Source organism: Parasteatoda tepidariorum, chromosome X1, assembly GCF_043381705.1.
Source record: "Parasteatoda tepidariorum isolate YZ-2023 chromosome X1, CAS_Ptep_4.0, whole genome shotgun sequence".
NCBI lineage: Eukaryota > Metazoa > Arthropoda > Arachnida > Araneae > Theridiidae > Parasteatoda > Parasteatoda tepidariorum.
This window is the reverse complement of record NC_092214.1, coordinates 57,506,851-57,522,472: the sequence shown is the minus strand read 5'-3', so window position 1 is coordinate 57,522,472 and position 15,622 is coordinate 57,506,851. Positions and strand designations below refer to the sequence as shown.

The following is a 15,622-nucleotide window of genomic DNA, read 5'->3' as shown; positions in this document are numbered from 1 at the left end:
GTCACTCTATTTCATTAAAGTTTCGCAATCTAGGGCAATAAAATTCTTCTATTAATAGAATTTAGGTTTAAGCCGCGGGGTTGGCATACTTCAAATACTTCTCACATACGTATGAATGCTTTGTTTTGTAAACAAGACATCAGTTGTCAGTCGCTGATTCTATAAATTTTTTCAACCCTTATTTATCTGAAATTAGCTGTATAGAAGAATCTTATAGCTAATAGAACTTAGATAACGTCAAGATAAATTTAATTAGGGTTAATTGGATTGCAACTTGCAGACTTTCAAACTTTCAAACCAACTAAATGTTGAAACTAAAGCTAAACAATATTAGCAATACGAAATATTCCCTAATTCCAAATTTAACAATTTATGTCTACATTTGTTATTAAGAATTCTTGAAAAAGAAATAATTAGAGATATATAATATATTTTCTTGCCGGTTTAAAAACTTATTTACCTTTTTCGCATAATTTGATAATGCGAATTACACATGATGTTAGGAGAGCCGTTTAGATAAGTTTATCAAAGATATGAATATCCGAAGCAATAATCACTCCTGGCAAATGATTCTTGAAATAACTTTAAAAAATGTATTGCAAAATTGTCGCTTCTTTTTGAGCATGTTGTTAAGAAAAATGAGAATTTAAATACAAAAGTTTTGATTATTACGTCATATTATGCAAATTACACATGATGTTAGTTGAGTCATTTGTACAACAGCATCAGAGATATAAATATTGTGAATCAAAACCATCCGTGGCAGGCGATTTGAGATAAAATTAATTAATTGGCAAAAATATCCCTTTAGCACGTTGTTGAAAAATGAAATTTACGTTCAAAAGTTACGATCGCTGCATCCAATTATGCAAATTCCACACGATTTTAGGCTATATATATATATATATATTTATAAAACAGTATTTCAATAACGGTATCTACAAACAATAGACTTTTTTCAACAGCAAACATTTTTTGAGAGAGCAGCAAAGTTCATTTTTCTTAGAGTCAACAAGATACGAACTTTAGCAATTTTTATATTGAAGAGTTCACTTTTTCATTTTATATTTTAAAAAATTTTAAGTAAGAAGTACCTTCATATCTACAAATAAGCATAATTATGAAACTACTTTCATATTTCAAAAGACGTAGTTTTGTATCTTGCATAAAGAAGATTAAAATATATTTTGCATAGTTGCATTTAAACCTGATTCAAACTTTGAAACTTTCGTATACTGGCATGAACGAAGTTAATTTAAAATGTAAAGCTTTTTCTTCAGAAGACTTATTACAAAAAAGAAGAAACTGAGAAATGGACAGAAGGAACTACCCACTCATAAGAATTGGTAATTAAAGAAAACGAATGAGTTTCTGAGATGCAAAATTATTCCATTTTGCTTCTCTTCATTCCTTTTTCTGAAAAATTTCATGTTTGTATTTCATTTTTAAATTTCAAGATCTTCTTTATTTGTAATTTACCTGTTTTTTAGAGAATTTTTTATCGAGTTTAAATTTCCAACTAGCGTAATCATCAATATAACTAGAGTAAAGATTTATGTTATTTTTTTCATTGTAACTGCAGCTTGTTATTCAAAATTAATGAAAAAAAATATGCTCCTTCAAAACTAAAAATAAAGTGATTTCAGTTAGGTTGAAACATGTAATTATTCAAGTTAAACAGATACTAGCCTAAAAACAAGTATAAAAACGCGAAATTTGTTTAGTCAATTTAAAACTTGTTTCGTTTGTCAATTCGAAGTATGTTGATTTTAGTATTCTTTTTGTGTAGTGAGTATTATTTTTATTATTGACTTCTGTTTTCTAATAAAATGTCAAAAGTATTTAATTTTTGGTTGGGAGCGATGTTAAAAGCTATTTTTGTTTAGCACATAGATATGTTTTAGTTTTGTTTAAGATATCGTACTGTATGTAGGGACACTTTTTTTGGCAGAAAAAATATATAATTCTGATAATAAAACAGCGACATACGATATTTAGTCCATTACTTCTGATAAATTTTCCGTTCATATATATATTGAAACAATTAACCGGAATGTCTGGTTTTCAAAATTATGGACCTTATTACCACATATTTGGTAGAAAATACAAAACTGAAAGACAAATTTAGTTAAATCATGAGTGTTTATGCCATGAAGTATCATGATAAAATTATCAAATTTTATCGCATATTATTAAACGTTAATTTACTACTAATTTTACGAAATTCATTAAAAAACCATTTCGGTAAGAACTTTTTGGTGATCATCTTTTTGAGCCAGAAACATGTAAAGTTTTACCATATTCTGGTATTTTTGACCATACTATTTTTCTCAGTGCATGTATCTCAAGGCTAATAATAGCAATACCCAATGTTTTTAAATGCGGGTAGCAAATACAAATAGCAAAACTAAAATTAAATTTCAAAATACTCAAATTGATTTAAAATTATTTTTTTGTGTGATAAATTTTAAAATAAAGTGCCTCAAAATACTATAGAGATGCATAATTTCTCTATCAAATTAAGAAGTGTCAGAATTATTTTTTTTTATTATATCTTTTCTTTAGTACAAATTAACCTCATCTCAAATTTCAAAAACAATTCCTTGTGCTTACTTTATTACTGAGACAGATGATATTATTTTGATACTACAAAGGGACTTTTTATGGTAGTATACAATCAAGTTGCAAAATGAGCTTTTTTAGTTAAATGTAATTAAATGCAAAAAGTTTGGACATTAGATTTTGAAAAGCAGAGAGTGACTAACGTAGGAAATTACACTGTTTACATTATGACTAGCAGTACTTTGATTTGATTATTTTGAATTGTCTTATTTTCGTTGTAATTTTTTTCCTACCGTATATTGCTTTAAAAATATATAAATGAGAAAAATAAAAAGTATTTATTTATACTCCTTGTGTATAGAAGTCGAAATCGCCTCCAAGTTTGTGCATGTGGCGTGAAGACACTTAATATATGCAGCGTAAATCTATGCTCAAATGCATAATACTTAGTCACAAATATGATATGATGAACTTTGTAAAAGGTGGGCCGGTATACAAAAACAATCACGGAGAAGACAATATGGCTATGGCCTATCTGTTAAAAAAAAATTCTGGCATTAAGAACCAAAATATACCGTATTTAAACCATTCATTTTGTAATTTTTCCATTTATATGGCGAACATTTACCGGGATTTGCTTTTCAAAATTATAGTTCTTATTACCACACCAGAAATGCAAAACTCAAAAATAAATTTAACCTAATAAATAGTTTTAATGCCATGCTCTAAGGTATCACGTTAAAATTACGTAATTTTGCTGAAATCCTTATCAAAGTGTTTCGGTAAAAATTACAAAGCTTTTTGGTGTTCACATAGTGCTAGAAACATGGAAAATTTTGTCATAATCTTGGAATTTTTCACCATATTCATTTTTCCAAATGATTATAATACTCTATAATACTAATACACACAGATAACATTTAGATTATAAATCATTCAGTGGCCATAAAACACAGCATTTCTCTCTTTGCTAAATAAATTGTTATACTTGCCGGGAAAAAACAACCTGTCAAGAATATTTTCAGTTTTTCTTCTATTAACTATAATAAATATTTCAGAGAATCGCATGGGGCTTTTATCTTATTCCCAAAATGTAATTGAAACTACTTATTACAGGCTTGTCAGGGAACAAAAACACCGAACAAGTGAAATACATGCGCGAAAAAGGGCAATTTATTATGTTCCTTTTTATTGTTTTTTTTTTCAAAAATAACTGTTCTTAGACTAAAAAACGGTTATTTAGTATTTTCCGGTACTCATTTATTGACCTTAACAACAGTGAACTATTTCTGAAGTACTAATATTACCTCAATTTAGCCTGAATTCACCGATAATGCTATTAGTCATTAGTTTCCAAGCGAAAAATAAGTCCTCATGTTTTTCTTAAATTCTCTGAAATCGAATGTTTTTAAAGTATTTTTGAGTGTTGTATGTATAAGATAATTTTTGAAATGGAAATAATACACAAAGGATTGTTATGTAATTTTCAAAAGAGGAAGACCACATTAACAATTATTTATGCAATTTTCAGAAAGCGAAAAGTGCATTAGTGATTTACACTGGGGAATTTTTTTTCCTATTTCATGAGATTTTCTAACAGATATGGTAAACATTATATTCAGTATAGGTTCGCATAACTGTAAAGACAAGTTTTTAGGGGAGTTAAGACACCTCATCAGAATCAGTAGGAACCCTATTCCAGAAATGTCGCCATACGCCGCTATTAACGCTTCCCTATTATGAACTGTTTCTAAAAGCGTATGACAACATTTCCGGGCATGGGCATTGATGCTAATTAAATCCTGAATCTGTGTCCTAAATCTAGGAATTTCTCGCTACATTTACATGACTCTCCTAAGGTTAATATAAAGTTTTTAAAGTTGTATATTTCGACAAAAAATTTCATTTAAAGAAATCAGCACATTTAGGAGAAACTAATTTCAGATTTGAAATTTTCACACCCGAATTAGGATAAATTTAGTATTTGTATGAATGTTATAAACATTTTGTTCCCCAGTGTTCTTCATGTTACATGCAAAAGAAGAGTTTATTAATGATTGCGTGGTTCTCAAAATGTGAAGAAAGGGCCGATAACTTTTTCTCTTATTTCCGAAACTTGTAGATTGAATTAATGATGGTTTATGTAATGTTAAAAATAGGAAAGCTTAAAGGAACATAAAAGCATGATGAAAAAATTCGAATGGGTGATATTACTAGTATTAAAGTAACAAGATGACAAAAAAAGACCACTTTAAATTACATATTAAAACTAATAAAATCAATTGAAACTATAGAAAATACTTTAAATTTGATATCAGAAGACAGTTTTCTTACAGAGAGTTAATATCACAGTTTCTTTGCACGCATGAAATAATTGATTCCTTAATTTAACCTGTTTCTAATCCTGACTTGTAAACGCCATGTAGGATATCTCTAATATAACTAACTTAATGAATATATTTGACTTGTGTTTCGAGTTTTCGAATTCTAAGATAATTGCATCAGCTGTACTTCTAGCGAAACATGCTAATTATGAAATGGGTTGATTAATTATTAGAAGTGTGCTAAGTAATAATTCGTGAATAAGGAAGTCCATTTTAATCAATATTAATGAAATATTTATTGACAAACTCAAATCGAGAATTTGCTCGCAATCTCACATTCACATGTAAAGTTAGTTTAGAGCATATATTTCATGGATTACCATCATCCACTACATGGAACGTCTGTAAGTAGTGTGCATAGTTTGAAAGTAGATATATTAATATTACAAAAAAGTATTGTTAGTCGATGTGCTGCGTAACCTGCTTTAAGACAGAATATAAAGAAAAATGATAGTTCAATTTCTTGAAATTCATTGTCATATCTGTAAATATATATCGTTTTTTAATCTTTTGGAAGAGGGTAGAAAAAGTGAACTTTACTTTTAACTAAATTTTAATCAATATTTTTAAATAAATACCTAAATTAATTTATAATTTATAATAAAACGTTAATAAATTTTTTATAATGTATAATAAACTTTAAATATTGCTATTGAAAGTGATATATGATTTCACTTTTACTTTCTCTTGTTGATTAAATTTCCATATTGATGATTTATTAGGTAGCTTAAATTAACAAACTGCTTTCCATAAAACGATTTCTAACACAATATATTCATGTTGGACATGAAAAAAGGGTTTAAAGTGTTGAAAACAACTTCAAAATCAATCAAAGAGAGGTCAAACGGATATTATTTTAAGTATGATCAAAATGAGAAACATATGAAATGAATATCTAAATAGGTTTAATGTTTCAAGATTTCTTGCTTCACTCCTTTGAAGAGACATTTTTTGAAACCTGAGAATTCTAAACGGCATAGTCATTAAGCAAGTTTTTGCATTACACAATGTTTTGAATATATATTATTCAATAAATATCAATATTATACTAATATATAATAATATAATGAACTCATATTTTAAGGGGATGTTAAATTCCATTATGCTTCTTTTTTAAACAAAAATAAGCTTATTTATTAAGTTTTTTTTTAAGTTAATAAGTTTTACTTATCAAAAGTATCAATAGATTTCTAAATCAATTTATACTATAATTTTATTGATTCTACTGATTTAATTAAACCTGATTTAATTAAAAAATAATTGAAAAATTCTCCATTTTAAACCTAATAGAAAAATACATATTTGTTTACATTAAACAAATAAGTCATTAGTATGGAACTATAGAGCAAAATAGAAATTTTCCATATCAATTTTAAAATTTTTTAAATTGTAATAAAAATTATAGAAGCTAAAGCCAAAGGAATACAATCAAAGTTAATTTAATGAAATGTTATTAAAATTTGCATTTGCTTTTAAACTTTTTTAAAATATTACTTTTTAAATAAAGCATTTCATGAAAAGTCTATTTATCAGAATAAATATTTTTTTTTCATAATAAACAATGAATTATGCGAAGTATAAGCTATTCTCATATTTTTCATTTTAAACATTTTAAAAGGTGGACTAATAAATTAATATCAACATATAAGATTGTTTTATTATTTTATATTATTATGTACATTATTTTGTAATATAAACTCCATTGCGCATGAAAGTATATGGAGCTTTTGCAAAGATCAACACTAGAACTTATACCCATCCAGATATAAAAGGAAACTCTCTTTCTTACTTTCTTACTAGTCATACAGACAAAGAGCTGGAATCTTGCCACGTAATAGCTTTTTGCTATTTTACGTAAAGTGCATTTCAACTTCAGCCGTTATTTACATGCTGTTTTCTAACATTTATTTAAAAAAAAACTTTATTATTTTTTTTTAAAAATTGAAAAAAAAGAATTGAATAAAGCGAATGTTATATAGAAGAAATATTTATTATACTGTTGAGAAAGAAAGTTTTTTTTCCAGTTAGAAATAAAACTTATTCCTGTTGTTTTCATCTGGTTTAGTACAGATAAAACGTTTCGTAGAAAAAGGTGTGCCATTTTCTTCAATGTGTAAAATAGATACTCAAGATTCATGAAAATGCTTTGGGGAAATCCATGAAATCTTTTTTTTTCCGAGGGGGGGGGGAGATTGCTCAGAAAGAACATTTCATCATCATGTAAAAAATAGTGTTTTTACACAGAGGAAAAAGCATGATCAAAACTACCAAAATAGGGCAAAGTGTATCATGTTTTTGGCTTTAAGAGCTCAGCACTAAAAAGCTCGGTAGGCTCTATTAAATTAGACAAGTTTTATTAGCTAAAATTTATATAAATCTTTTAAAGCTAAATTATCATATTTCTTAAACTACGATAATTCAATTATAAAGCATTTGAGCATTAAGATTATTTATTTGGTTAGATTCATTTTTCAATTTTATATTTTACTAAACTTGTGGTAATAAGAACTTTAATTTTGAAAACCGGAATTTTTAGTAAACCATTGAAATATGAAAGGAGAAATTACCAAATAAATAGTACAAATATCATAAAGCATATAGTTTGGTTTCATTTACCAAAATGATATATATATATATTTTCCAGACGCAAGTGCTAACCTAGCACAACTTTACCACATAATTACTAACCTAATGGATGTGTGCTCATTAATCTTGTAATCCTGATGCGTAGTCCTAATATATACATACCAAATTTTATCACATATTATGAAACCATATTTTATTATTAATTTTACCAAATTAATTACCAAAAATTTCCAATAATAGTGAAATTAATAATTACTAATAAAAGGAAAATAATTGCAGGTAATAGTAAAAATTTCAAAGTTTTTTGGTGTTGCCACAGAGCCGGAAACACCGTACATTTTACCATATTCTGGTAGTTTCGACCGTACTTTTTTTCTCAATGCAGACATAAAAAATTTTCCTTTAAAATGAAGAGAAAAAATTTACTTTCCGAACTAAATTCTTGTAGCTACTTATAAGAATCCTCTTAAAACTACTTATACAAGTGTATAAGTAGTTGTGAATATTTTAACTGCGTGTGTTCTTTTGCTCAGACATTTAGTCCCAAAGTTATTTTATCCTACTTATATGTTTGCTTCCCAAAGTAACCCAATTACCAAACAAATACTAGAAATATTTTATGGAAATGAATATTTTATTTTAAAAACTAAATCTGTGGGAGATAATTTCTTATTAAATATTTTGTATTTATTGTCTATAGTTTAAAATATTAATATCTTTTGTACTTCAAAAACTTTATTTCATGTTACAGGATCAAATAAAACACATTTAATAATATTTATTTTATACAATTTCCAACCAAAAACTACAGTTTCATCTATTCAAATGTACTTTTGTATAAAATATAAATACATATTACATATTTTTTCCTATTGAAATACTTAATTATACATACACATAATACATATTTTTCCTATTACATATTTTTTCCTATTGAAACATAACATTTTTAATTCGATTCAACAAGAATGTGGTTAATAGTTCTCCGTTAAATTACATTCCGACTTTAGTAATCTTTTCATTTTTATTAGTCATAAAGCCACGGGTAAAAATTAAAGGTAAGTTTTCAGCTTATAAAATTTTTTAGTGCTAAATGCTTATTATTTTTCAAATCTATATGGCTGGAACTTTTTTAAATCTTATAAGCTATTCTATTCCTATATTATTCATTTAAGCCTAATCATTAGACTTCCGAATTGAGCTAAACTTTTTAATCAAGGTAAGTTATTTAGTTTCAGAATTTTAAATTAAAAAGTAATTTGACAGCCAAATATAAAATTTTTATGCATGTTACGTATTTTTAAGAGTTAAGCATTTCTAACAAAACTATTGTTTCAATTTTTATTACATTTGTTTGAACACTCAGAAAAGTATTCGATTTATATATTGTTAAAAAAACATGGAGGCGATTTATTACTTTAAATATACTTTTTAAATAATTCTGTAAGTAAATAAAAATAAAAAGATGTATTTTTATTATTTTCTGTTATATTTCCATTCTGAGAATCATCGTAATAGGAATCTATTTGTTTAAATAAAAAATAATTAATTTGAATAGTAAATTCGTAAATTGAATTTCTACGTACTAAAAATGAATTTTTTTATCTAAATTTTGGAGCCTCATAGTTAGGTGTCAATTTATAACATATACTTCAATATACTGTTAAAGAGACTTGAGCAATATATTCTTGATTTCAGGATTGTAAGTTCCTGGTGATAGCAGTAGGAAATGAATTGCTATTTGCTTCTCCTCCTCGGTGTGTTTGCTGCAACTTCAGCTTTGCAGCACATTGGTGAGTTGATTTCTCTGCAAATAATTAGTTCATTGTGCCACTATTGTGATATATGTGACTACAATCTGTCGATAGGGAAGTAGTAAATATCCATATCTATACTTTTTTTTATTAATGTATCTTAATTTGAGTTTATTAATGCAACTTTATTTATATTATAATTTTATATATTTTAGACATTTTTAAACAGTGAGATTTTGTTTTGAGTTCAATGGAATTTCAATGGAATACTTATGAAATAACGAAAAAAAGTTAAACTAAAATTTCAAATGTAACACCCATAACACTGTGAGATAGAAAAATAACTGCAAAATCAAATCAAATTCAAAATTGAGATTTTTATATAATTTTCATATACGCTTGTTAGGTTACGAAACGCTAAAAGTGTTTTTTTCCTAAACAAATTCGGTTCGATCATTTTCTGAAATTCTATTTTATCGTTTTTTGTATTAGCAATCGACAGAAAATAGTTGTCAAGACACTATTCTCAAAATTTATCGAGAAGAACTTAATTTTTTTTCAATTGCATGGCAGTAGAGCCGCAATTGATCAGGGGATAGAGCTTTCGCCCTCCAATAAAGTAAACCGGGTTCGAATCCAAGCGATGGCTGTTCGATACGAATTGCACATACGGCTCGCACAGACCACAGTGCTGACGTGAAATATCCTCAGTGGTAGATGGATCATGTCCCCTTGCCGTTAGGCTAACCATGTGAGGCACTCATGGTCTTCCTCTACACGTAAAGCAAATTCGGGTTAGTTCAATCAAAAAGTCGTCCACAAAGGCAAACTTTTCCCAATACTGGATCCTGGAGTTCTCTTTTCGTCTGGATTGTGTTCAAAATTACAAGGCTATGGAGTTGAACATTAGTAGTCATGAACCGAAAATTTGGTATGTTGTTCAATAACGAATTATAAAATAAAATAAAATTGCATGACAGTATGCAGTTTGATAAAAAAAACAGCATTTTGAATAAAATCCCTCTTGCTGATAGTAATATTATATTCGAATCACAATCGAAGAGAATCATACTTTCTTTTGAAGAAAACCGCATCAATTTACGGGTTTTTCCTACAAGAAGAAGAAAGTTTGCATTATGTTTTATAAATAAGAATTGAAAAGATATGAAATAAATATTAAGATATTTTGAGATTTCCTTCAAATAATTTTAAAAAAATTTTTTTTAAGAGGGTTTAAATTTTCTTACAGTTTTTAACAACGGCAATGAAGGAAACTCTTTCAATCATAATGCCAAATATAAAATATATATTGAATATAATTGACTGAATCTCACTTTATACAATATTTTCTAAGATGGAGTTTTTTATATATTTATAATAAAATTAATTTTATATTTAAAGTAATTTTATAACATGTCAGCCTCCCATACTGTATGGCAAATAAAGGGCAAGTAAATAACACGAAAAGGATAGTAAAAACAATGAAATGTAAATATTCGCTAGTGAATTTTGAAGTAGAAATGCAAGTTTCTTTTAGTTTATATATTTTTAATCATTAAGAGAACTAACTGTCAGTCTGTCTTTACTTGAAGCACAACTCACTTACCAAAGTGTTAATGGCCTTGAAAGCAAATGATCTAACTATATCCAACAAGTTTTAAACCTCGTAGTTTTAGGCATTCAAATTTTATCTTAAAATAAATAAAAACCAATTTTTCTTTCCAAAATTGCAAGTAATAAGCTGATATTTTTTTTCTACATAATATTCAAAAGTACAATAATAATCTATTCAATAAGAAAACATTATGGTCAAAACTACCTCAATATGGTAAATTTTACCATGTTTCCTGCTCTATAGGAACACCAAAATGCACAGTAATTTTTACCTAAGCGTTTTGTTAATGACTTTTGGCAAAATTAACAACAAAATATGGTTATATTAAATTGCAGTTTGGCAGCAAATGCTGTAAAATTTGATAATATTATTATAATATTTTAGAGCATGGCATAAAAACCATTTATTCGATTAAATTTACTTATCAATTTCGTATTTCATTAAACGTGTGGTAATAAGAACTATAATTCTGAAAACTAGTATTTCTGATAAACCGTTACCATACGATTGAAAGAATTAGCAATGTTGAAATACAGTATATTTTGGTTTTAATGCCATAATTATGTTTTTTGTTTTGTCAGAAATGGCATTACCTTACAAGTTTGGTCATTTTACCAGAATTGCTTTCTCCGTGTTCGTAAATAAAATGCATAGTACAGAACACAAATACTCTTCTTACTTTCAATAAGCTTAAAAATTCTATTTTTTTGTTTACTTGCATCCAAAAGTGTCAGTGATGTATCAACCGTGAATTTAGATGCAATATCTAGTCGAAAGTTTCCTTTCCTCGTTTTCGAACGCAATTTTCACGCACCAGTAGCCTTTCTTAGGGTACTTTAAAATATGCCTTCCTCAAAACAAAAACAAATAAGAAAGGAAATCAACCTGGGATGGTATTTTGAAAATTCTATAAGAAGGAACAAAAGATTTCCTTTATTTAAAATTTAAAATGAAAGCATAAAGACATATGGATTGAAAGTATAATTTTTCTTTATGGCAGTTCCACATTATTTAATCAATTTTCGTCCGAAATTTGTTATTTATTAAGAAAACTTCTAGACTTCCGATCGATAATTTATGACAGCTAATAACGAACATTTAAAGCATGAAATAAAGTTATATAATGTGTGAAAAAATTTGGAAGAGGGAGAAAATTTCCCTTATTAACTTTCCATCCTACAATCATATTTCTGTACACTAGTAGCCGCATTTTTTACTGAATGATAATTTAAAGGCGATAACTAAATACCGTTGTACGAAATTTAAAAATTATATGCTACTCCAAAGTTATAACAATTTGCTCCAAAACGCCAAAAATTTCTCTGTAAAAAAAGGGTTTCTCAAAAAAAGGCAAAATGTGTTAAAATAGTTCTGGAACAGATATTCGAATTTGAAAATCCCATGTGCATTCAAAATTGAAACAAAATATTCTCTTCTTTACTCAAAATGTGTTATCAAAAAAGTGATGCTGAGGAAGAAATGGATTCCTCAGGCAGGATTCGAACCAAGGATGTTCTGATTTAAAGTAGGAAGCTCTAACCGCTTGTACAACCCTGTGGAGGGAGAGTTAGGAAGTTTTATGTATTTTATTCGCTTAAAAGTTTTTAATGATACAGCAAAATTAGTAAAAGGTGAAATTAAATTCACTATTCAGCGGAATAAGCTATCAAGTCCATATTTTCCATTTTGAAACGCTTAGTACTTTTGAAATTAAAAATTAGTATATCATGACGTGTCACTGGTCCGGCCGTTATATCAAACTTCCTAACTGGGCCGGGACTAGGTCGTATAAATATGGTGGTTAGAGCATCCTACTACGAACTCTGATATAATTGGATCGACTCCTGCAGGCAGTAGACGAATATATCTCTCACACATTTCTCCCTCTTTCGTTTTCAGACTAGGCATTTTGCTCAAAGATGAACAGATTTTGTTTCAATTTTGAATAAATGAGATTTTAGCATTCGAATGCTATTTCTTCGGGAGTTAGAACAATTTGCTCAATTTTTAGACATCCATTTTTGATATACAGATAAAGTAACTTTTTTTGATATACAGATCAAGCTTGTAATTTTCAAGTAACAGATAACACATTTTTAATGAGTGATAACTGTTTTTAAACTTTCGTACTATGTTTCCTTAGAATGACACCTTTCATTAATGTAATCGTAATTTACATATCTATATCCTTCTTATTTTAATTGCAAATTTCCTAATAAATTCATAGGAAACTATTGTGATAACTTGCTCCTATATGAACAATTTTGTCACAATATTGAGCAGCCATTGTTTTCGTTCTGAATTTAATTTGTTCTCAACAAATCTGATACATGTTGCGTAAATTGTGCATTAAGTTCCTTTTGAATGAAATGTAGTGTTATTCTAATCATATAAACTCATTGCATCAAATCTTTGTCACTTATTGAGAAATCATTAAAAAAACAACTTTTCTTCAATGCTGAAATCATGGCAAAATTTTGAAAATAGGGATTCTCACAATCTGATAGACTTGAGTATTCAAATCCTCGGCAATTTGCCTGAACTGGATGCAACATATCTGAAAAATCACATGACATCATAACTTAATCAAATCCAGATAAATATCAAGTCCAGAGGCGAAGTAAGACGATATTGAATTAAAAAATATAATAATTTAAATAAGTGTAACTTATTTTTTGCTTTGTAATAGATGGATAATATGCATTCATAATATTAGTATAAATAATTAAAAATTACGAAAATATGGCGACGGTTTTGTTCTTTTACTTGTTATATTTATAATACCTGCATGATGTGAAATTTTAAAATGTTATATATTTTGGCTTAAACTTTAGTTAACAAAAAAATTAAAATGCTGCCAGCCTAAGCATTCTAATTCAAAGCACTACTTTCATCTACGGTATTAACACTCAAAGAAAAAATTCTGGCAAAATTACTGTACTGCATAGTAATTCCATTTCTGGTAAAAAAAAACGTAATTACGGTATTAAAAACCAAAATTTGATGTACTTAGGCCATTCATTTGGTAATTTATACTTTCATATGGTAACGGTTTACCGGGAAATCTGGTTTTCAAACATATAGTTCTTGTTACCCTATATTTAGTGAAAAATACAAAACAGAACAGCAAAAGTTTCTTTTTTGCCATGTTACAAGGTATCATGAAAAAAATTACCAAGTTTTATCGCACATTAGAAAGCCAGATTTGATTGTTAATTTTATTAAAAACAATACCAAATTTCTTATATAAAAATTATTAATCTTTTGTTTTCTCATAGAGCCAGAAATAAAATAAATTGTACTTTTTCCCTCAGTGAATTAGTTTGAAAGATTTTTAATAATAATAATTATTTCAAATTTTAAAATGTTTCTACTTTTTAATGGTAATATTATCTTGGTAGTTTAGAAAGGCTTAGCTTGCTATATGCACTCAAAAGTTTCTCAGATTTATGCGCTCAAACTTATATAAGAATTTTGTCACACAATTTAAATGCAAATTAATTCGTTTTTTAATATAAGGCAAACAAAATTTCCGAGTCATTTTAATAAGTCAAGAATTAAAATTACAACAATATTAAATTTTTATTCAAGAAAGCAACCAAAGTTGTTGAATTTGCGCATTTGTCGTGTTCAATTGATTCCCTCAAAAATTTCCAGAATTTGATTGAAAAATCTTGTTTTGCATATCCTTATTGTTCATGCTTGTTTCATAGCTTTAACCGTAAATATGCAGATAAACAAGTTTTTATGATACATAAATAATACTCTTTATAAAGGTTATAAAATAGTTTTAGTGAATTTAAAAATGCAAAAATTAAATTTCTTGCGTCTTTTCGGTAATTTATTTGCGACATCGATAAAAAATTGCAAAGAAAAAAAAATCAGTTTCCAGCGATATTACAGAAAAAAGCACATCATAAATCTTTTAACGTTCCAAACGCTTTGAAACTATCTCTTAGTTAAATTGCCAAAGTTTCCTGGAGAAAAAGAAGAATATTTTGATATACAGTTCAGATCGTGACTTGAAAGAAAAAGTACCGAAGCGCTGACTTTATTTTTAATGGGTTGGAATCTTGGACGAATCTACTTTTTCAAAAGACATAATACTTGAGCAAACCAGGAACTCCCTGTTAAACTTTGTGTTTATCTTTATCGTTTACTTTCGCTGTTGAAACAAACTTTACGATACTGAAAGAAATGCAAGTTTGTAGAAAGTTGATTATTCCTAAAAGAATTTTAATAATTTTGCGTATGCTTAAAGAAACATAGAACTTTAAATGTGGTTATAAATAAGTTATAAAGGCTAATTAGAAGTTTTAACCATTTATCTGCCAATATTTCAAAAACTGTGCATAGACTTAGAGGGTTTAATTTAGCGGGTAATTGAACTCAGATTAATATTATTTTTGCAAATATTTAGAATCCACGTTATTAAGTATTTTTAATCATATCTGCTTCTATTTTCCATCAATTTATAAAGATTCATATATTTATATATTCTCATTGATTCATATATTTATATATTCGCATAGATTCATATATTCATATATTTTCATATATTTACGATTCAAGATTTGTGAATTTACCTTCCACTTATATATTAACTTACAAAAATCCATTTTTATTAAATAAAAATATTAACAGGTTTTTAAACTTACTATTTACCCTACCAGACTGACATCAAAATTTCTTTAAATTTTTGGAAGTTAATACATTAAATT

General features: G+C 27.3%; 1 protein-coding gene across 1 annotated transcript in view; it reads left to right on the top strand.

Moving 5' to 3' along the window:
* Positions 1–15,622, top strand: part of LOC107457479 (fibroblast growth factor receptor-like 1) — an 83,315-nt gene that overhangs the window by 25,155 nt on the left and 42,538 nt on the right. The window contains exon 2 of the mRNA XM_016075646.3: positions 9,231–9,325. Within this exon, the coding sequence (XP_015931132.1) occupies positions 9,262–9,325 (64 nt within the window). The 5' untranslated portion in view covers positions 9,231–9,261. The remainder of the gene's footprint in view (positions 1–9,230; positions 9,326–15,622) is intronic.